Source organism: Erithacus rubecula, assembly GCF_903797595.1.
Source record: "Erithacus rubecula genome assembly, chromosome: 4".
NCBI lineage: Eukaryota > Metazoa > Chordata > Aves > Passeriformes > Muscicapidae > Erithacus > Erithacus rubecula.
Genome location: NC_136686.1, coordinates 12533621 through 12557538, shown reverse-complemented (window position 1 = coordinate 12557538; position 23918 = coordinate 12533621). Strand labels below are relative to the sequence as shown.

Sequence of the window (23918 nt, the reverse complement as noted above, 5' to 3'; positions counted from 1 at the left end):
ACTGCTATATGGAGGGAAGCAAGGAGAATCTGTGCTCAACATTTCCAGTCTGGAATGGAGATAAATTTACCAGTTGTTAATGGATGAAGCAATGAGTGGTGTTTACCCTTCCACTGCAGGGAGCAGCCAGTCCTGAATAGCACAAAAAGGGTTAATCAAATAGATCGTACATCATCTGAGGAGGCAGATGTTAGAACATATTGTAATGGGTTGCTGTGAGGATAGCTTGTGGAATACAGGGATGGAGGAGAGCAGCTATCAGTGATGTTTTCTGTCACAGCCACTGAAAAAAAAATCCAAGTTTTGAGGAAAGTCTCTGAACACAGGAAACGAAAGCATTAACATTCCATCTATGTTAGACTTGTGGGCAGAATGACAGAGGTAGAAAAGGAATAGAAGCATGAGCTCCTTTGTAATGCTCCATATAATACGAGTAAATCTAGATATTATCTGTGTTTTGCCAAAGTCACTCTTAGCTTTGGAATGTGTGAGTATTTTACCTGAAAAAAAAATACTGAGTTCCAGACTATATTAAACACAGAACTGTTAAAATAGGTTCTATTTTAGTAGCGCCCCTAATTCATACCCACTCAAACACCTCCTCGCTCATTAACCCCAGCATCAGACCCAAGTAACTCAAATGAAATGAGATGGCATTGGGAATGAGGTAATAAACAAAGATTTCTGGATAATGTTAAATACTTCATGATAGCAGCTCTTTTTAGTGTGACTACAGTAAAAACTTCTTGGTGTTTCCATTGTGAACTCTTTGGTGCACCTACCCCTTTTGCTTTGTAGACAACTACTCAGCCAGAAGCAATTTAAAATGCCCTTTTGCATCAATTTTGACTCTTTTTTTTTTTTTTTATTGAAAAGAGTTTTGTGTTTTGATACTTCATTATAAAACATGAAAATTGCCGGGGTTTTTCCTCCTAATCCAAATTTCCAGATGAACAATTTAAATATATGGATTAGCTCTTTTTATAACCTAGCTATTAACAATTAGAAAATGTCTCCTAAGATAACTTCAGTATTTCATGTTTTTGTACAAGCAGATCCATCTTTCTGTTATAAAAAATTCCATACTGGAAATTGGTATGTAGGACAGTTTTCAAAAAGCACTGTTTCCACTCAGGAGTCTGTTTTCTTTTTTTTTTTTTTTTTTTCCAGTATACTCAGCGCCTCAAAGAAATTGTAGAAACCAAATTTACAAAATAGTCAGGGATGCATCAGATGCACCAATGGATTATAGAGTTTGCTACTAGTTAATCAGTGTTAATATAGTTACTGTGGAACATGGGGCTATGTGGAATTCTTTGAGATAAATTGAAGTTTGAAGTCTGGTTGCCAGTGAAGGACATACTTTTCTCCTCAGTAACCAGGATTCAGAGGGATGTACTTGTGCGTTTACTCTTGTCTAGTCTTAAGAGCAAAATGTTGAAGAGGTGATGTAGAGAGTGGGCACTTCCTTAGGGTAACCCAGATAAGATGGAATAATATGGGAATTAACATCTTGTACTAGAATGGCTGTGGAGAAATGTGAAGAAGGTTGCACTTCCCGTGGTTGGATTGATGCTAAGATCAAAGCTTCCCACTTGCTAAGGGAACAAGAGGTTCCAGCAGTTTCTGGTTATCCACACAAATTGGTGAAACCAAAAACAGCTATGTAAAGTTCCACAGTTCATCTCATAGGTGTTCTTTGTGCTTGGGTGATGCATATGCATGAAAGTTAAAGATACAATTCCTTTTGACTTTCAACCACATTATTGTGCCTACAGCCCCTTAAACCTCAAGTACAGCATGTGCCAAAAGAGAAATACTGGAGTGAGTTCCAGGCTTTTTGTGCATGGGTTGCAGTCTGGCCATGCAGGGTGACTGGACCATTCTGTCTGCGGTTTCTTGTAGTGGGAGAGTGATTTCAGATGTTTTCAGATACAACTTTGAGGGAACAAATTCGCTAAGAATTAAAGATTAAACTTCTGTACATGTCCTAATGGAACATGCAAAGTGTCACTTTCCCAATTACATCAGTGTAAGCATGGAAATAGTGAGATGAACCAGAAAACAGTCTCTTATGTTATTTCCTGAGAAGCTTGCCAAAGCTTCACGGAGGTTTCAGGCTCTCTGGAGTTTTATGGACTCCACTGGAAGGAGAGTTTTACAGACCACACCCATTCTGTCCTAAAATCAGAGAATAAAAAGATTGAACAGCTATTGTTTCTGTTACTTCATTTTGTTAAAAAGGGACTTTCCTATAACTAAGCAAACTCCAAAATTATGACATTAATTAAGTGCTTTCTGCTCCCTCAGCAATTCTGTTATCAAATAATGGCACTCACCTCTACATACTCTAACATCTCCTCTTTGTAGCCTGTCTTCTCCCAAGCTCGAGCATCCCAATTAAGCAAAGAAACATTTAATCATCAAAGTTATCCAGGTTCTAGCAATGGGGCTAATTTGAAGTTAGACACTTCCATGAGTTTCAGGTTGATAGAATTTCCTGTGAGAACATTAGAAGTCTGACCAGAGTGAAACTTACCTGGTTTCTGGTTTGGATCACAGATTTGCTCTGATACAGTGAGGCTCAGAATATTGTAGTCCAAAATTTGGGCAATTTCTTTACCAATGATTGAAATAAGTCTTACAGACGTTTTCTGCAAGCCTTGTCTTTAACAATACCAAGAACAAAACAACTCCATTTTAGAAGAGGGGATTCTGTGTAGGTAAAGGCCAAAGGAAAGGTACATGTGAGCTGGAGGTTAGTTCTTGTAAAATATTCTGCTTCTATGGAAAGGTATTACAGTATGCTGCTGGGGAGGACAACTACCCTGTACTGATACTACAACTTCCCAACAGGATCTCATAGGATGAGTTAGGACTTGTTAGCTTTCTTGAGGAGTTGTGAAAGGAGATTTTAAAGCAATGAACATTAAAAAAATTAAATGGGAGGTAAATTTAGTTGAACCTATGTGAAAATTTTCTGTGGCACAGAAACTTATAAACTGGAAAGGTAAGACTGTATGACTGACATTCTTCTCCCCCAAAATAATAACCTTGCTCTACTTTCTCCACCTCCAAAACTGAAATAAAATAAATTGAAATAAAATAACTTACGTTTCTGAATAAAAATGATGTGTCACATTCTATTAGTGTTTCTTGCTAGGGGAAAAAGGGAAACAGAAAAAAATCTCTTCGGAGTTATTCCAGAAATCAATTTGTTTTAGTTTAGCATTTGGAGAAAGTCCACTTTCTTCTGCTTGGATGGTCTCTCCATCACTAGCCTCTGTCTTTCAATATTCTTCTTCTACCTATACTTCCTCCTTTATGTGTTCTTTCCAGGGAGGCTTGGCACAACAGAAGTAGCTCAAACACAGTCCTTAACTCCCCTTTAAGGCACAAGCATCACATCCTTTCCTCTCTGCCCAAGCTGGAAGAGAGCAGCCTTGTTAATGATGGACTGAGAGTTTGTCACTCTCTACCTCCTGTGCTTTTATCCAGACCCTTTGACCATGTAATACAACTCAGTTTAAAGAGCAAATTAAGTTTTTGAGTGAGCTGAGAGGATGTCACTGAACTCCTGTATATGTCAGATAAATGAGGAGCAATGTTAATTTATCCCTCTCAGGATAACAGATACAATTGTAGGATAGTTCAGGTTCAAAAATACTCTTTGTGTTAAAAGGGGAACAGACAGGAAAGAAAATGTTTCTCATTTGATTGTTTGATATCATAGTTAACAGATGAAGATAGAACTATGGGGGCAAAAAATATCCAAGCATAAGTTTTTACATCTGTTTCTTTTCCCCTCCAACAAACTAATTTGGCAATTTGGCATGGTTGCTTCTGGTAGGTGATTATCATCTCTTCACTACTTTAAAGAGAGACTTCAGCATTTTAGGACTCACTTCTTATCACAGCTTATCAAGAAAAAGTTTCTAAAGCAGGCTGGATGCTGTGGTCCACATGTACTGCAGAATACCTATTTCACTATTTCATGCCTGAAGAAGCAGAACAAGTCACCAAGGAATCTTAGAATCATTGATATATAAGGACCTGATACCATATCAGCATTCAAGTCTGCAAATACATGTTCCCAAAATAAGAAATGCAGTTGACCTTAATCTTTCCACTACAAGCTCTACACTTAACTTCAGGAGACATGGAGTATTCAGATTTGAAGTAATTAATTCAGTATCAGTCCTAAAGCAGGCACAGATTTTTCCATGACTTAAATCCCTGTTGAATACAACAACTTAAAATGCAAACAGAAAATCTATAAATAAAAACTGGAGAAAGAGTTGCTTAAGGAAATGTGTGTAAAATAGTGAAATGCCTTAATTATAGCTTGGCAATCTGAAATATATAGAACCTTATTTACAGTAATTCTGCTGGCAGTGCTTGCTTGTTAACTACTCTGTTCACTTAATAGATAACAGTAGCAGTCAAGTAAAACAATGCAATAGGAAATAAGTGTTTTGTCAAATGGCCACTCATAGAATTTTGGTCTCTCAAATAAAAAATTATACTTACTGAAGTCAGGTGCTCTGAGCTAGTTGCCGAAAATCTGGATATATGTATAAAAAAATGAAGCTCTTGGGAAGCATACCTGTGGTAAACAAATAGGCAGTAGTGAGTTTTTTCCTGTGGAATAAAATGTCTGGGCCACTTTGACTTCAAGCTTCTAATTTGCCAAAGCTGTACTAGAGCAGCGGTCTCCATGTGGAACCTTCATTCAAACACTTCATCTTCATTACAGAACAGTCAGCTCTATTCTGCATTATGGAATAGTTGGTGATAAAGGGGATGCAGTTTACAAAACAAATGCCCCTTCTTAAACTGCACATGCCTGTTGCATTGCCACTGGCCATTTTACTGTATAATCCATAAGGAATATGCTGTCAAAAGTGTGTCCTTGCTTTGAAGAAATTCTTTTGCCATTCTTTCTAGCCTAAGAAGTTCCATTGGCATAAAAATAATTAATAGTAGTGACAGCAAGAATACATTATATTCTGGTACTGCACAGCAAACTGTAGGAATAAATTATTGCCAGCTTGGTTTTTTTTTAATATTATAAAGCATAATGTTAATTACTTTCCTCAAAGGGGACACTGTTTATGTGCAGCATTTCATCCAGCAGGCTTTTTCCATAAGACATTATCAAATTTCCTCTCCAATTGCATTCCATATAGTCACTCTATTTAAATTACTGTCATATGGTGTGAACATGGTATATATGAATATGTAGGCCACTTGGGCAGTTTTCCAGTTAAAATCTCTTTACTTGTAAGGAGCAGACAATCTTAAATACACAGTTTGCAATGATATTTTATCATAGAGACTAACAGATCTTATTAGTTCCTGATAGGAAGTGTCTATTGAAAAGTTCCTACAGTTACAACCTGTAGAAGGATTGTCTTCTTGTAAAGAAGAACAAAGGAGCCATAAGGTCTAGGCTCTAATCAAAGTTTCCTATAGTCTTCCTGTGTCACCAGGAGCTGTCAGTTATGTCATGGGTACTGGTTCTCACCTTGCTAATAGTTGAACAGAATTTATCCACTGGCAGAATTAAAGACTGCTTTTCAAGGAAAACTGCATTTGTTCACATTTGAGGGTGTTATATTTCGTGTCTTTCCTATAGGAGCTCTTAAAAATACAAATAGAGGTGTACTTTAGTTAAAATGCGTGTGCTATCCATCAGAAATTACATCAGTTTCTAAGAGGACTCAGAGCTACCATAAATTGTACATAAATGTTTTACTTTACTCACTATTGCTGTTCTGCAATCAAAGCAATCATTGTTTTGAATGTACTGCAGTGGAAGTCTATATTACATTGGAAGTAAACCTAAAGCTCGATCAGTTTCTCAGTGGCCTGGATTCCAGCCTTGCTTCTGGATGCCAAGGATCCCCAGCTGGTCATACCTGAGAAATTCCAAATGAGAAAAGAGCTAGTGCATTCATCCTGACACGAGCCTCTTGACTACAGTAGGTTTATTCTCAGGAATAAGGCCTGCAGGCCTGGAACCCTAGAGATCAGCTACCAGAATCATATTTTGTGGAGACTTGTGGTTACTGATTCTAAAAATGATGTTTTTCTAGTATGAGAGAGATGGTGGTTACTGAGGCTGTACCTGTGTATAAATGAAGCCTTGTTCTGTTTGTGAATGCTTTACAGTTTTTCTAATGAGAACTTGTTTTTCTCAATGTTTCCTTCTAAGTCTCAGGGTTTTTTAAGGCTGGAGAGACTTATTATATTGTCTAGTCTGACAAAATAAGATGTAAAATATTACTGAGCACAATGAAATTTTGTATAAATTTCACCTTCATGAAACAGACCTGATCTTGACTGAAACATCATAAGTCAAAATTTCTCTAAGCTGTACCTCCAAGTGTTACCAATGCTCTCTGATAACTAGCCCTTAGAACTTTAGAACTTAACTTTCTAGTATTTATTATTGTTTCTTGATATGTGATTTACTTACCTGTCTTCTTCTCTTATGCTGAATACAAAGAATTGCCAGGATGGGAGTTTTCAAAGAAAGGTGACTGGGTTTTGAGGTCATGGGAAGAAGCCGTGCAGCTTTTCAACATTTAGTGTATTTTCTCTAGCCTCTGTGTGGTGCAGAATTTTGGGGTGAATTCACCTAGCTTGCTATTTTTTGCATGCTGAATAAAGGAAACAGTAGTCCTGAACAGTTCTCTGACACAGAGTCTCTGCTCACCTCAGTACTGGGAACAGGGCAGTTTCTTGTAGGCATTGGCTGTGATAAATGCAAATGTTAGGTAGAGCAGTAATAATTCTCAAGTGTATAGAATTCTCCAGAATTCTATGGAACAAAATAATATAAAATAAATCCCAAAATAAACCAAAATACTTCTAAGTACATCTCAGGATCTTGAGCTCTATTGTTGTTATCTGAAATTATGCCAAAGTGAAAGCTAGCAAATTCACCTTGTAATGTGTTCTTTGGGCAAGTTTTTAAAGGAGTGTACTGTCTTTGTGTTCAAATATTATCTTAGTTTTCTGAAAATCTCCCATTTGATGCAAACAAGGGACACTTAAAAGCCTTTACTGAAATTTGAGTATACAAATTAGTATGTCCCTTTGAAATGTTTGTCTAACAATCTTTGAAGAAAACTCAGACAAAAATAAAATATGGCATTTCAAATATATAAATTAAGAACTTTTTTTTCTAGAATATCTGCCTTGCTATCAGTCACTAAGGAGTGCAACTTTAATTCTAATTTCTGTAGCTTTTATTTATGTAGCCAGTAATTTTTAAAACCTGTCTTAGAGTAGGGTGTATATCAAATGTTTTTCAGTGAGTTCTTTTTCTTTTCAACTGAAAAACCACCTAAACAGATTCAAAACTAGGCAAAATTGCAAAATTCTTTCTGCCTTAATCAAAGTTTTCATGCCTTATGTAAGCATAAATTTTGAGGTAAAGAAAAATGAAATTAATATATTCTGAGTGAGTCTGATTATATACCATTCCCCTCCCCCCCACCCTTGATTATACAAAATAAAATCCAAAGAACAAGGCCATTCATGTGTATATTTTTAATGATGGGTCTCAGAATGCCAAAAAAACTGAAGTGGTAGATCAATCAACAGTTCAAACACTCAGGCACAGTGGTTTGTTAATTCATAGCTGTGGTATCTTCACTGAAAAACCACTGTATTAGAAACAAATTTATTGCAGTAACTGATTCAGTTCCCACTATCACCTGGCTCTCTCTGTGTTTTGGTTTTTTTTTTTTTTTTTTTTTTATTAGCTGCTCCTAATCTCCTTAATCTCTTATTCACTAATAAAAATATTGTAATAAGAGATAATATTGTAATCCCAATGCCTATAGGTGCTTGAATCAACTATTCCTGCCTGTGTAATTGCTAGCACTTTGTTCAACCCTTTTTAAAATTGCTATTAAATCTCATTCTCATGTTCTGTATTAATAGAACAAGAATTCATTTTTAGTGTTCCCTCCAAGCAGTAATGAGCATTGTTAACGTGTAACAACAATGCCCAAGGGGAAAGTTTTTAAAGATGGCCTAACGTTAAGGCTTTGCTGTTGATGTACTACAGAGTCATCAAGCCAAGAGGTCTTAGAACTAGTCTATTTAGAGAGCTCAGCTCAGAATATTTCTGCTTAATATATTGGAAGAATTATAAATGGTTTATATGGTGACCTAGGGAGAAAGGGGATTTTTTATTTAATACCTTAAGAACAGAAGGACAGCATTAAAAAAATGAACGATACCTCCTGCTTATTTTAAAGTTAATCAAATTGTGCTTTTGTTCTGGTGATTTTGCTTCCTTACAGATTTTCATAGGAGGTTAATGAGAAAAGATTAACAACACCTGCAATATTGCACATGGGTAGGAGAGACAAAACATAATGATTTAGTTGTAAACAAACAATAGATGTTGCTTTTTAATTGCTTTTTCAGAAGCCCAATTCTGCCATCTTGAAGAAATATTATGTATCTTTTTAAGTTCAGAATATTGTCCTTATTTATTATGTATAGCAAAAATAAACCTGCCTAAAGCTGTAGTGCTTCACTGATTACAACTGAATGCCTTGGTGTCAGTAAAGCAGTCAAGACCCTATAGATAAAAATTCCCATATGAGGTGCAGCAAAATGATCTCCAGGAGAGCTAGAATTTGACACGGAGTCTTTAGATTAGCTAATGGTGGTGGAAATGGCTTAGCCAGTCTCTGTTTGGGCTAAAATTTAAGAGGCTCAAACCCAGTGTATTACAGGAGTGATACAGAATAACATCATTTTCTTTGCACTTTTTGAGGTCTTGGTTTCATTACTGTGTAGGATATAAGGGTACATTTTAGATGATAGTTATTTCTACAGAGATTTATTGATTGTTCCAAAATCTGAAGCCAATAGGGAAGCAGGGGTAGAAATCTTCTTTTGTTGGAGCTCAGTTTGTCCATTAAATTAATACACAAATTATTGTCATTTAGCCATCTTGTTTCACAGCACTTGGTCACAACGTTGCCCTTTCCTTGTGTATAAACTAGACATTATCATGTCTTGAAATATTTAAATATATTTAAATATGAGTAGACAAGCTCAGTAATGTAAACACTCAGAAATAGTGGAAGTTAAAGAATGTGCCATAGGCTGTGTATATCTTTTAATTTTTTTTTTTTTTTTTAATAGGACAGTGATACTGGAACAATCTTCCTGGTTAAATAGGTTTCAGAGCCTTGCAATTATGTAAACACATGCTTTTCCTTTTAGAGCTGGGCTTGATTCTGCTTTTTCTGCAACAAAAGAAGTTGGTTTGTGTTGCAGACAGAGACTTTTAAGAGAAGAATCTAAAAAGTGACCTTTTATAAAATTTTACTTAATGTTTGCTTTTAATTCTCAAAATAAATCAAATTGAGGTGAGGTGTTGAATCTGATAACAGGAGGACAGAAGGTTTTAAAAAGCATGAATGAAGGCTTTATAGATTTTCTTTCACCCTTCCATCCAGGCTAGTCCACACTATACTCTGTGTTTCATTCACTTAAGGTTTGTTGGTCCATGAAGTGAGAATAAGGCATACATTTGAAATTTCATATACTCCATTTTTTCACCTGAAAATAAACCTTTCCTCTGGGCTCTTGCATAGAAAATTCATTCCCCATGCTTATTTAGTCTTTGCATGCATTGTCAGAAGGGTGGCTGATGACAGTACTGTGAGGAGAAGCTCCTAGCCAATGCTCATAGACCACTGGAATGTGTGACGTGCAGGTTCTTGGACATCGTGTTGTGCATGTAGTTCAGTTTTTGTGATTCCATCTTTGGATAAAGATTCATTTGGAAGAGTCTTCCTCCCCAGAAATTTCTGTAAAGCTCAGTCCTCAGCAGGCCCTGTATGACCTGTCAGGAATCTCCAGTTGTTTCAGGACTGCCAAGTGTCCAAACTGATTGTTATTTTTACCCCATTTTATGTGGACTAAACGTGCTCTCTGATATCTAATCTATAGATTAGCAGCAAGCTTGAACCTTTCCTGCCTAATGGCCATTTGACTTTCTTTTGACTTTTTCCCATAGTTGCCTAAATTTGTTTTGTCAATTTTTCACCAGGGAGCAAAAGAAAAGGAAAAGCTTTGCCTGTATCTGCTCTTTCACCCCTAGAGTCCCATTATGTTTGAGCCTAGCCATGTATCCTATTTCTTTTACAACCATTGCCCCTCTGATATATTAATTCATATATAGTGCTGGCTTGCTTATCATTGAAGTGCATGCTGTAGCTCTTCCCTCTTCTCTGTTCACAAAGACCTTGTTCCTTTTTCCCTGCTGAATTTGCGCTTTTTTAGAAAGAAGGAGTGGATATGAGCTTCAACTGATAAATCCATACATTTGCATCTGTGACTTATCTGGGGCTTGGGTTTTGATGACTTTATTTGTAGTTATTTGCATCTATTTGGCTCAAACTTGCTGGGGTAAATGAATAAAAAAAATTGAGGATAAGCAAAAAGAAAGCAGATGAATGAATGGATGACAGGGAAAGAGAGGAGGGCTAGGCAGAATGGGATGGATTATGGATGATTAAGAAGTATGGAAAAATAAGGATCAAACAGTAATCCAAGTAGAGAAAAGAAATAAAACTGATTCAAAACTAAAAATAATGGGGAGCCTGAAAAGAATGGAGTGAAAAAGAAATAAGTAAGAACTTGGTGTCTGGTTACACTTAAAAGAGCTACTTTTAACTGTATGAGAGGGGCTAGGGCTGTGCACCAGCGAAGGGAAGAGTTTCTACAGGGAATCGTGGTTACATTGATGATACACAGGGTTGTCCAAGATTCAGAGCCATTTGATCAAGTTAAGGGCTTATGTACTGTGAGCTCATATTAGCTGTGTCTCTGGACCTTTGGCACATGTCCACATATTCCACATCCATGTGGAATAATCATGTGATGAATTCTCATGTTCCTCTTTCAGACTTTCTAGTTTGGGTTGGCATTTCTTTGTCCCCTCCAATTTTCATTCCTCTATCAGCATATAAAATTAACTGGGAAACAACAGCAAAACAACTAAGCACTACCAACATGACTTCTTTTACTTAGTCATACTGAAGCCATTCTGGTTTTTTACACCCAGTTTCATATTTCTGCATGTTATCCCTTGTCATCTTCATCTCAGAAGCTCTGTTAGCACTTGCAGGCAGAGAGTATCTTTGTGTAGTGTTACACACATACTGACACAGCAGTAGTGTGAGTCCTGGAAGTGGATGCTGGGGTTGAGGAGGGAAAATCTTTGTTACTACATTCCTGCTCTCTTAGGCTCCTGACGTGGGAATTCCTCCCTGTTCACAAAGCAGCAACAACTGTTTCTTCTCCTGCCCACTATGTTTGTTTTCTCCATGTTTTACTAGGAGGTCAGGGGAGCTTCCAGGCACTTATAGTTTGCTTGTTTTCTAACTGCTTTTGACCTCTGTCTCTTAAACTCTTACTGTGGAGCTTAACTTTAAACAGATGACTGTGATTATAAGTATTCACATGTTAATAATAAAATATGCATTTAAAGTGCCTTACTGGTTTAGTTTTGAAGAGAAAAACATTTCCACTCTGTGTCTGCATTGCATCTATCACATAAAAGGTTCTTAGAATTAACTAGAGCTTCTAGCAGTTAATGGACAGTACTTTACCATTGATATATATATATTTATATTTGCTCTAGTGGCTCCCCACAACCCAACTGGACATGGACTGCTACAATAATTACTAAATAAAATTTTGACATTCCCTGTTCCAGACACCTTACAGCTTGGGAAAACAGGGAAAACACAGCAAATAAAATAAGGAATCATTAAATGGTAGCACTGAGACCACCATATCCAACAGCATATGTGTTTCACTGGGGTTGATGCATATTGCTGTTAGAAATGCTTTTATGCCTGTTTTCTCTTAGGAAAGGAAGGATTGTCCAGTAGCTCAGGCAAACCATGGAGATTAGCTTCTGTTCTCTGTTTTGAATCCTTGGACATACAGAGAATCTGGGTCTCTTCTCATGGTGACATCTCTCTTTCATCCCTAGAGGAATGAATCACAAAAGTGAAGATGACAATTTATGTCTTGAAACATGCATGTGCTAAATAAAAAATACTCATTGGAAGGAAAAGATATCATCTGCCATAGGAGAAATTTTGGGAACAATATTTTTTATTGATGATTTCTCTCCTGTCTTCCCCCCACCCCGACTTTTCTTTTTCTTTCTTTTTCTTTGTGTTTTTCCAGCAGTTGTATGCTGCCCAACTTGCTGCGATGCAAGTGTCTCCGGGAGGCAAGATTCCTGGCATTTCCCAGGGGAACCTTGGTGCTGCTATGTCCCCTACCAGCATCCACACAGACAAGAGCACAAACAGCCCTCCACCCAAAAGCAAGGTACTGTACCAGGCCTGTGCCTCTCAGTTGCAGGAAGCTTTATTCCCAGGATGTCTCCCTGGAATCAGAGGATGTTGTTGCAAAACAACTAGGAAGAATTTAGCTGAGAAATGCAGGGAGAAAGCAGTCCTGTTTAGATGACAGCAAGAACTTGATAAAAAATGTATCCTTCCTTTTTGTCAGTGCCCTCTAGCATGCTGTCCATGTCCTTTATCACATCAGGAGAGATTCCTTGAATTGGCAGTAGTGTCTTGTTTTTACCCTAACAGTAAAGCAGCACAGATTAAAAATAACCAGACAAATAAATAATACCATTGTCAGCTCAGTGAGATACATGTTCAAAGAATGAAGGACATGTCTTGAAATCAGTAGCTGCTGTGTTGATGAATCAAGCTCTAGGTTGTCTCTTTTCTCTCTCCTTACTGTAGACCTTTTGTCTTCCTGTGGCTTTTCCTTGGCTCCGCCTCTTCTCTTAGAGCAAGAAGATGGTGATTTGTGTTTAGAAATCTGTGCAATATTTGATGGTAGATTGTTGGGTTTGGGGTTTTTTAAGAAGTAATTCGGTTACCAAGTTTGTGCATTTTACAAGGGGGATCCTGTGTGTGGCTGGCAGTGTGTAGATGTCCTGCACTTAAAATCTCAGTGTTCATTTTGCTTCTGTGCAGCAGGAGAATTTCTCATGAGATTTAAGGGGCACAGTGTGTATTTTATGGCAATTGCAGGATTACAAGGCCTGCCACATCTGCTGGTAAGATCGAACATAACCATTTTTAACTGGCAGCTGTCAAGATCAGCTCTGTTCTCTCCTTTGTTTTATTGCTTTTTCATATTTTTAGGTGTTCCAGTGCCTTTGGCTTGCAGTTCCATAGGAGGCAAACAGAACTTATTTTGCAAAGTGGGGAAAAAAGTAAACTAAAAAAAGTGGGCCAAAAGGAAAGGAAGGGGGCTCCAAAAATCTGTAAAATTGTGCAGAGTAAGTCCGGTGCTACATGCTGTTTTCAATCTGCTGTGTGCCAGTTGGAAGCTCTGAGAGAGCACGAGAGAAAGGGAAGGAATAATGCTGAGAAATGATAGAGTGGCTGTGACCTCCAAGCTCAGCCTGGAAATCCAAGACATTGATTTCACTTAGCATTCATGCTGAGAAATCCGGCAGAGTTCAGTTGTAATAAAAGAACAAGATTCTGTTCTAATGGTAATGGCGTATGACAGACATATCACTTTGTCTGTCCTCAGCACCAGAGAGATGGGAATTGGAGAAAGGTCATCTGACCTGCCTGAGCTGTTGTGCAGGTGCTGTTCTGAGCTTTGAACCCCAGCCTAGAAGCCCAATTATTTATAATACTAAATGATAAAGAAACCTTTATAGAGCCTACAGTAATTATAATTAAACTTACACAATAGTGCAGTGGCCTGGCTCAGAAAACACATTGGCAAATCCATCACAATGGCAGAAACTGAAGCTTATGTGTTGGAACTAAACACCTTAGTTTGTGTCTGTGTGGACCTTTCTTTGCTTTTTCAAAGCTTGTTTATGTTCAACAGCTCCAAAAGTTTTGGGGTTTTTTTTCTGATTTTTTTTTAATATTAAATTTTTCTAACTGTCAGGGAATGTGTCTTGAATTTCACAGACTTTGTTTTTTACTTTTTTTTTTTTTAACCCCCATTCACAATTTAGTTCCTGAAGTTTGTTTGTGGTGATCCTTCTCTCTCTTACTGTACATCAGACCTCCACAGATGAGCATAAGCTAATGCCTTAGAATAGCTTTCAGTAGATGCTGTTTACTGAATCTCTATTTTCAGCCCACAGTTTACACTGGCAGAGCTTTGGTAATACACTCAAGTGTTTGGAGACAAGGAGACAGCCTTACCTGAGAGTGTGTCAAGCTACTGGCAAACATCTAGGTCACTTCTGAAAAGCTATGGCTTTTCTTCTCTTGTTTAGTGTTAAAGTTAGTGTGCTGCTCTTTGCAAGGATTCTTCAAAGTCAGCCTCAGCAGCAGATGGAACAACTGTTGGCTCTAGAAATGCTGAGAAGCATCAGGGGGAGTTTGCCAAGGATCATCCTTTAAATCTAGCAAGACTTGAAAACATCCCTGAAACTCCTCTAAGACCTTGGCAAGTCCTGTTTTGGCAAGCCCTTTATCAGTGGCCCTCACCAGTGTTTGAACACTGTGCTGGACAGACTACCCTGGCATCTCTGTCATCTTGCTCGCCTTTCAGCAGATGTGACCGGAATAGTCAAATTCACTTCCGAGGTTTCTGTACTGTAACTTTTAGGAAGCCATGAAGTAGACATGCCATTATGCTGTACTGCACACATTCTGTCAAGTTTTGGTTAGAAAACTGAGCTGGTGTCGTACAGTCTTCCAAGAAGAAATCCATGCCAGAAAAACTGATTTAAGAAACAGAACTAGTGGAGCCTGTCCAAAAGAAAAATGTGTGTGTCTTGCGGAAATGGATTTTAACACAGCTTCTTCTTGAGCAGTTTTAAAAACAGCCGGTATGCTAATCATACCATTCAAATTTACCAAGGCCTCCTCCACAACGCATTTGAAAGGCAGCTATCTTTAAAGTTTGCCAAATTCTGCTGGATTTCCGAAGTCTGTTTTAATCACATTTTGCCTTTGATCCTATAAATGCTTGCGTGCTGCCCTGTTGGGTGTTCAAGTGGTTACAGGCTCCCAAGTAGGAGAGAGAAGACAGAGGTGCAGGTAAGGACTAGGCAGAATAACTTTCCAGCCCATCTTGTGATTCATTTCAAGCCTCTTGCTTGTGTAGGGCCATGCACAAGATAAAATAAAGCAATGTTGTAGGCTCTATGTTTATCTGAATTGTGACCTTTACCATGCTACCAGGACTCTCACCTGATAGCTCCAGTCTTCCAGTCTTCACTGGCTTCAGATCAGGTGCTTTATACCCTTGCATAAGGACAACAACTTCACCCTCATTTGCAAATGGTTGTTAATTCCTGCCTTTGTTTCTTGCTTTTTATGTGGCATGGATAAATATAGCACCTAGTGCCTTCATGCTGCAATATGCTAGCCCTTTCCATGTAACCTTTCAAGTGCAGTAATTCTGCAGTGAATTTTCAATGTAGCTTGTAAATGTAGCTAAACAATTCCCCATATTACTGGAGCACAATGTATTGTCTGTAGCATCTGCAGTAAAACAGGAACAATTCAGTGCAAAATATGACAGGAGAGAATTCCTGGGCACTGTTCTTTTAAACTTGTTGTGGCCTCAGCCCTAACCCTAGTCACAGTTGTGTCTGCATCAATGACAAGAGCACACAGATTGTCCAAATTAATTTTTTTTTCTATTCAGATACTTCTGGCAGTGATGCTACCATTTGCTCAGCAGTTGCACCTGGGAGTTGTGACAAGGAAAGGAAATGTATTTCAGACAAGCCAGAAACAGCACTACACAGCTGGATGTACAAAATCAGTTTCTCTTCAGCTACAATATTCAGACAAATATCAATCTGAGTCTTTAACTGAAGAGGGTGCTTTAGTTTCACATTGTCTGATCAACAAAGTGAACACTTCTGATAGAATTTTCTTGTTGTTGCCTAAAGGCAACAATTAAATGGCCTTTGAAAGCTTTAGTGCTTGTGTAGATGGGACTTAAGATGGCCAGAGTCTCTCCAGAAGAACTTCTTCCATTTTTGAGGAGTGTCTGCTGATGGTGCTACAGTTAGTGCCACATGGACCAGCTGTGTCTTGCATCCTGGTTACAGTATGTGAAGGACAGAAAGGGAGCAAGGTGAGCTTGCTCCATTCTCATCCAGGGAAGGTCAGGGAACTACTGCTGATTTTTTACCAAGTCCGTGTGAGAGCAGGGAAAAAATAAAGAGTAAGAGCCTTAGGAAATGGGCATTTTAATTCAGGCACACCATAGGCTATCTTACTAGGTAAAATAATTAAACTATGGGGAGCTGGTTGTGGATTTTCCTGTCCCAGTCAAAACTGATGATGGGACTATCTAGTTTTAGTAGGAAAGATTTCTTCACTCAAGATAAAAATATAGTGGAAAAAAAGAAAAAGAAGATATCTGAGGGAAAGAAGGAAAAGGCTCTAAATAGTAAAAAACTATTTAAAAAAGTAAAAAAGCCCATAAAACTCATCTATATGATTTTCCAATTCTACTTCAGGTAAATTGTTGACTTGAACTTCACTTTTATGACTACCATAAGCAGCCCTATTAAGTTGGGTGCATTTGTCTCCCTTTCTCTCATGTCTCAGTTTCATATGATGGTGCAGAATGTGGAATTTTATTCTGGGGAGATCTGGGGAGTCCCCATTATGTGCATAGCTACATCAACTCACTTGCCACATCACTCTGTTGCAGAAGCCTGGCTGAAAAGCAGACATACAGATTCTTTGTACCCTCAGAGCTGCTCTTTTTGAACATGTTAATGGAAAGCATCTAGTTTAAATTAAAATCATAAAATGACTGTGTGCAGGTGATCAAAGAACATGACTATGTTGGATGGAGACAAATTCTTATCCCCGAAGAGCAGAGAAGAGGAACCTGTCTGCAATTAACCCACAGTACATGTTAGGGCCCATATACTAATGGCAGCCCTTGTCCTGTTTATTGCTTGGAGAGCTCAGCAGCTGCTGAATGCCTGTCCAAGCAACAGGAAATTAAGGCATCCTTATTTTCATTAGAGTACTAAGGTATTTTAGAATGAAGGACAGCAGTTCTCATTAAAGTGATATAAGACAGCATCCCTGATAAAACACTGGGGCTATATTTACAGAAGTTTTATCTTCAACATTTGTAAGCTCTTCTATTTTTGAGAGTTTCCAGACTGGATGCAATTATTTATATGCCACTAATTTTAAAAAATCCTTGTTAAATTAATATATTAATCTTTTCAACACCAGAATAACAATTAGCACTAGAATATTATACATCAGTATATCAAAACATAAAACATTTTTCAACGATTGCAATTCCCAATCCCCTTGTCAGAGCATCAAACTGGTGAGGAATAGCTATAAGATAATCATGGAAAAGTTTACAGCACAGATGCAGTGATGAGTAGGGAGGTATAAACTGAGACCTCATCTGTGCTATACTCTTTCTTCCATCTACCTGTCCATTCTTGTACTTAATAATCTCTTTACCTGGGAGCCTTTCTCATTTGTTGCCTGTGCTTTTGATACAAATAGTAAAATGTGGAGTTGGTGACAGAGTCTTTGAACTGTTTTCCTCTTCCTTGCTCTTCTTCCTATATATGACATGCAGGCATATAAAAACTGACCTTTTAAACCATTTGCTGGAGCACAGTGAAATGATGAGTACTAATGGAACTTTATAAGGTGCTTTTCTAAAACAGTAAATGTGTTCCAAACAGTAAAAGCAATGTTAATAACAGTATCTAAACAGCAGCAGTAGCAGTAGGGACTTGCACAGCATTCTGCCTGCCTAACACCCATCCTTACTGTCCTAAAAATAAATTAGATATGTGGATGGACTCCTAGGATGCTTTTTCAGATTAGCTGTCCACATCTCTTCTTTCCTGATGTCATGTCTCTCTGGCACGACCATGTCTCTAAGCAGAGTTGCCAGGCAATTAACCCTTGTCAGGCTCACAGTCACAGTTGTCTCAGTTTTTATAGTGAAAACTCAGAAGAAAATACAACAAAAATGGGGGGAAAAAACCCAGAATCTCTGATCACAAAACAAAACTGAGATACACAAATCAAGAAAGACTGCTTTGTTCCTGAGAGAGAGCTCCTCTGAAATCAGACAGGGAACAACAGAGGTGTGAAGCAAAGTGGTAAAAAACAAGCACTGTGTCTTTACTAGTTTGCTGGTGTTCTTTGCTGTTAATGCTTTCTAAACCTGAAATAAATAAATAAATTTGGTGGGGTGGGCAGCAGGTGGTAGTTCTCATTATTTTTGTTTAAATGATCTGCATTGCTGGTTTCATACAGAACACCAAGGTATTCCAGCAGGCAGTGTGAAACTGTGCTTGAAACAGGGCAGTGAGCTCTCACTCTCCCAGATACTTCTAGAAAAGAACCAGGTACTTCACGTCAGGAATGAACTCTTCCCTTTTGTAGCTTCAAATTAAGTGTTTGAGTATTTCACTGTGTGTGTTTATAGTTTTTGGGTTTTTTTTAAATAGTGCAGGGGCTGTGTTGGCAGGCCTGTGTAGTGGACAGTAGCGTAGCCAACTTTTACCAAACGTAAAACTCCTTTCCAACATAGAAAGGGAGTTTCTGAGGTGATTGAATAATGTTCCAATGTGATCAGTCTGACAGCTTCCAGAAACTGCTTGTTTTGTCTGTAAAAGGGTGGTTTGTATCCACGCTACATGCTAGATTTGAAATTAGCTCCTCTTGACATGTTCTGACAGAATGCAATTCAAACTGAGCAGCAAAGAAATACGTTTTGCAGTAAGTATTCCTGTACCCACAGCTGAATGATAATCATGTAACAAGGGAGCTCCAAAAATATTTTAATCTGAAACATTTTAATCTCTAATCCCTGGTAGCTGTGGATAATTGAAGAGAAGCAAAATCTAGCAACAGAGTGGAAAAATCTGTTTCATTTTCAAATTCAACAGGACAGTTTCTTTTAGATTAGTATTAACTTTAGATTTATATGAAGTGCTTGACAACTATTTCACTCAGGTTTCTCAGAACTACACATTTGTTGTACAGAATGCAGTTTGAATTGTTCAGTGTAAAATGAGCTGTTGCAAAAGAGGGATTCAGAGACATTATGTGGAAAGCATCACTTTAGAATACATGTATTTTTCAAAGGAGTATGGCTACATGTTGTGATTTTATAATGTAGCCTTCTTAAGGTCCAAGGTCCTGAAATCTTGTGAGTACGTAAGAATCTAATTTAAACAAAAAATCTTTATGTTGTCATGCTTTAAACTTAGAGATTGGTATAAATGTTTCTCAAAGGCTTAGAAAGCAGCTAAGAAAATTAATCTATGAGTTACTTTTTTATTAAAGTGGGATTAATTTTCAGTCTCAAATCATAGAAAAGTTCACTTTGACAATTCTGCTAAAGCGTAAATGCTTCGCAGCAGAATTAGACTTTTTACTGTAGAATCTCCCAGTAAAAGTGCTTCAGTAGTATGCAGAGAAAACATAAGCAAGTGAGGCAGACAAGCTGATGCAACAGGATCCAACATATGAAACTGGTTTAAAATTTCAGTCTCAATCATGTGTCTTCATCCATTAATGCTGTCAGACTGTGAATTCAAATGTGTATGTTTTGTGCTAATGAATGAGTTTAGTTTCTGTTTGTTTCATTTCAAGTTGCTATGTTTTTCCTTGCTGCTTTTAAAGAAAAGATAAGCTATTGCCAGAACTGGTAAAAAGAAATATTAGGAAAAAAAGTGTTTGATAGAAGATTTCTGAGTGTCTTGACACATAGAGTGCATGGAAGGGAAGACCATGCCTCTAACTGGAACAGAGCAGAGAAAGTTTTTCAATTTAGAATCATGATGTTACAGAAGTATTTTAACTTTTGAGTTATTTCATAAGTTATTAGTATTCCTTCAATTTTTTTAGTGGCTAAGCCAGCACCTGCTTGTGGATTCAAAGTAAGGGATCTGTGTGTGTGTGGAGATGAAGCACAGGAGTTTGTCACAGCTGATGTGCCAGGCAGTGACATCTCACGTCATGGATCAGCCACATTGTGTTATGTGACTTCCAGCTAATACAACACAGCAGGAGCTGCACAGTGACAAACACAACCCAACATGACATATCCCTGGGAAAATTGGCACAAAAAGCTTTCTCAAGTTGAGTTTCCGGGGTGCATTTATTCATCTCCAGAATATTCCAGAGAAAGCTGTGAAGCAGTGTACCATAAAAGGGAGTAATAAAATAACAGGATTAGTAAAGTAGCTTTAATTCAGTACACAATTAGGAAGAAAACATATGTATGTAGCAATTCTAGACAGTGTTTTTGTTGTACGAGTTCTTGTAAATTTCTTTCTTTTGAAAGGTAGCTCTCTCAGGGAGAGCAGTCATTCCAGGTCACTGATTATCTTTAGCCATGCTAGGAGATGTATAGGCTTCAGGTTACAGCTGTAAGTTCATATATTTTGAATTTAGCTTGTTGGCTGCCTCGGTCAATCTTGAGCTCTGCTAATCTAAACTATTGGCTTTTTCCAGCTTTGATTGCAGAGCAGAATGACTCCTTTTTGTGCTTATTTCAAATACTCTTAGTCTTCTCTGAAATTATCTTCTTTTCTTTTCTGGGTACTCTCCTCCTAGTTTCAAATGTCCACAGAAAATAGAGTCTGCAATTAAAACTCTGAAATTAATTCATTTATACCTATTTGCTTATTATTTGTCATAAATTAGTGCATAGCCCATACTTTCAACATTAAAATACAGGCACAGGCTGAATTGGGGGTCAGGAAAATTGAACACATACATACACACAGACCTGTGCACACTCACACACACAGACTAATATTGAGGTTAAAAACAATCCCACATTTGGACAGCTCTTAGTTTCACCAGCATGACATTTGAAATTTCAAATGGATGTGGTATGTCCTGCTCCTGCTTTTCCTGTGCTGTTGTTCCTCACCCCTAAATAATTGTGGTTCAGTACAGGGTGGAAGGATTCCCATGATGGTGTCTTTTGGGACTCACTTTGTAAATCACTCAAGCAGAGCAAAATAATGCTGTATAAATACATGTTATTAGTGGTGAAGAGATAAAATTATCTTATGCTTACCAAGTGTCTTATCTTGATGATAATTGACTGGTGACATACACATTGAGTCAGTGCTCTAGGATTTGTGCCTAAAATGTCACAGAAACATAGCAGCTTTAGTGTAAGAGAAAAGGGTGAAGGGTTTCTTTCTTTTTTTCTTTTTTTTTTTTTTTTTTTTCTTTTTTTGGTTGTTTGTTTGTTTGGTTTTTCTTCTGGATAAGATATAAAAACTGCCCAGAGCTGGCCCTGTTCAGAAAAAGCAAATCAATCTCTTAGAATTCTTTTTTTAAGAGGTCAACTTCCCTCTCCTACACTTCTGTGAAGACAAAGTGTGTCTTAACATCTGTATTGAAGTCATCATTAAAATAAAAGGAGATCTGTAGACATCAGCTATAAATCATCAAGAAATAGCTTATGGGTAACCTTTAACACAGTTGAACCTACTTGAAATGAGCTGGAGCTGGATTCACTGCCTTCAGTGAAGCCAGTAGGTGGACTAGAGGTCTCTTCTCTGTCTCTCTTTCCATCTCTTATAGCATCAGCTTCTGGGAGGTAAGAATGTTCTGGCTGAGTGATGGAAATGCATTTGGATGTGTTCTTAAATAGACATTTGTTTTATGTCTGAAAAGAATAGGTTGGTCTTAATAGTGTGGTGCTGGGGGATTTTAAGGGTATTTTGTGAGACTGTTGTCAGCATTACAAAAACTATTTTAACCAATTGTTCAGGCTTGAAGAACAGCATGGAGTAGCTATTGTGCGTGGATGCATGCATGTTCTTCAGAATTAACAGGGAAGTGGCAGATAAGTATCTGCCTGATTTTACATAATGGAGTTTTAGCATTCCTGTGATCTGACTTCAAATTCCTGCTGAGTTTCTACAGTGTAACAAAAATACTAGTTTGCAGTAGTTAATTTTAATTTCTAAGATGCAGGGTTTTAAAAGGAGCTGAAAGTATTCATCTCATGGGGACAAACTATGAGTCTTCCTAATGAATACAGCAATTAGCAGTTCATTGTGCCTGCCAGTAATTTGGCCCCAACACTGGTCTTGATGGTGATTCCATTTCTGCTGGTGTGAATCAGGAACAGGATCTGAAGTCCATGTACCAAGAGGGGCTGAATACTTCTTCAGCACTCTTCTGTTTGTATTCTGCATTCAGCAGCAAATAATCATAAGCATAGGTAGGATAAATATGTATATATAGATATATCTAGAGAGAGAGAGAATATATATATATATATATATATATATGACATCAGTAATAATTACTAAACTTAAACGATGGAAAATGGTGGTGTTCCCATGAAGTTTCATTCATTCATCAAACATGTTTGATGTATGCCCAGTTTGCATAGAGTAAACCCTTTTCATAGGTCAAAGGTTGTATTTTCTCCAATTTTGTAAGAGAATTGAGACAAAGGGGTGACCCTTAGCTTTCTGTAGCCAAGCGCTCTTGTGCAAAACACTAGAGTTTATATTTTGTGATATTTTATGATAAATTCACATAGATGTTAGTGACCATGTACAATAGGTCAGATAAGGTGCGACTCACTCTAATTCAGAAAGTTTGTTGTAAAGTCAGGAACTGAACCTGAGTCTTCCACTTTGTCATGACCTAAGAAATCAGCAATTAAAAAAAGGCATGGCTGCTGCAACAATTCCCAACCATTCCCAAGAGATGTTCTCTCAAGTTGACCCCACATATGGGATCTTGGATGGGGTATATATATTAAACAAATTCTTCTATGAGTGCAGTATTTACTGAAGGGACGTGTGTTGGCTTTGAACATTCCCAGTAGTACCTTAAGCTCCCTCCAGTATCTGCAGCTGCTGATTAGATTTCATCTTGTTGCTAAAGGAGGTGAAACATAAAGATATCCAGCAAGACCGAGATGTAAAATCCCTTTACTTTTTAGTCATCTGGGGTGTTGTTAATAGCATGGAAGCATTAAAGACAGATGAGCTTTGTGTTGATAGTTTTGCTTTGAAAAACTATTAGTTGGAAAAACAAGTTGTCAAGCAGGTAATACCTACAGTTACAAAACATATTTTGACATTTTTGTTGCATTTGTGTGTATCTATAAATAAATACAGTGTATATTATCTTTGCATTCCATATTCGTAGAGCTGCATTTGCTGTCTCTCTTAGTTAAAAATCTATGTAAGCTACATAGAGATACCCAAAGTCAGAGAAAGTACAGGTGTTTTTTGAAAAGGAATTTCTTAGCCCCCTGCCAGTTGTCCAAGCTGTTTGAAATCTCTTTTCTTTCAAGGTCTTTGGACTTGTTTCTTCTAAAGTTTTCAACAGCTGGGGGTTTCTTTGGGAAGGGGGGGGGGGGGGGAAGTTTGTTTTTGTTTTGTCCTTTTTTCCCCTGAATCTTAGCAACTATGAGCATTTTTGCCTCTTCTGTCTGACCACAGCAGGATGAGGGGTTTGTTGCTAATTTGTTTTGATATGGTTCGCTTTGGTCTGTATTCTTTTTGAAATTAATTCCTTTTGCAGGTGTGGGGTTAGAGGTGGTGGTGTGCTCCCAGCGAAGGTGTCATCCACCACAGAGAGGAGGTGGGAGGCTTTGATCAGTGTGGCTTCTGTTTTCTTGTTGTTCATTTAAAATGTACCAGTTTGTAATGCTGTTTGGCTTTGCAGGTCCTTGTTTTATTTCCTTCCAAGTCTTTCCCCATCCTTTCAGGTTTGCTGTTTTTATTGCTGTTCATTCTGTGCAACATTTACTGGGGATTATTTGATGGAAGGTGGTGACTTGAGGTTCAGTTTAGGCAGCAACAAAATCCAGTCCAATATCTATTTCCATTTTTTAAACAG

At 37.8% G+C, this 23918-nt stretch overlaps 1 protein-coding gene across 20 annotated transcripts in view; it reads left to right on the top strand.

The window, feature by feature from the left end:
• The window catches only part of SOX5 (SRY-box transcription factor 5), a 607966-nt gene that overhangs the window by 539878 nt on the left and 44170 nt on the right, over window positions 1-23918 (top strand). For 17 of the 20 annotated variants that reach the window (XM_079305083.1, XM_079305080.1, XM_079305086.1 and 14 more), the window contains one exon: window positions 12244-12390. The exons of 1 other annotated variant lie outside the window; for it this stretch is intronic. In XM_079305083.1, coding sequence (XP_079161209.1) covers window positions 12244-12390 — 147 coding nt within the window. The remainder of the gene's footprint in view (window positions 1-12243; window positions 12391-23918) is intronic. 2 more of the 20 variants (XM_079305087.1, XM_079305088.1) reach the window with 1 other exon arrangement.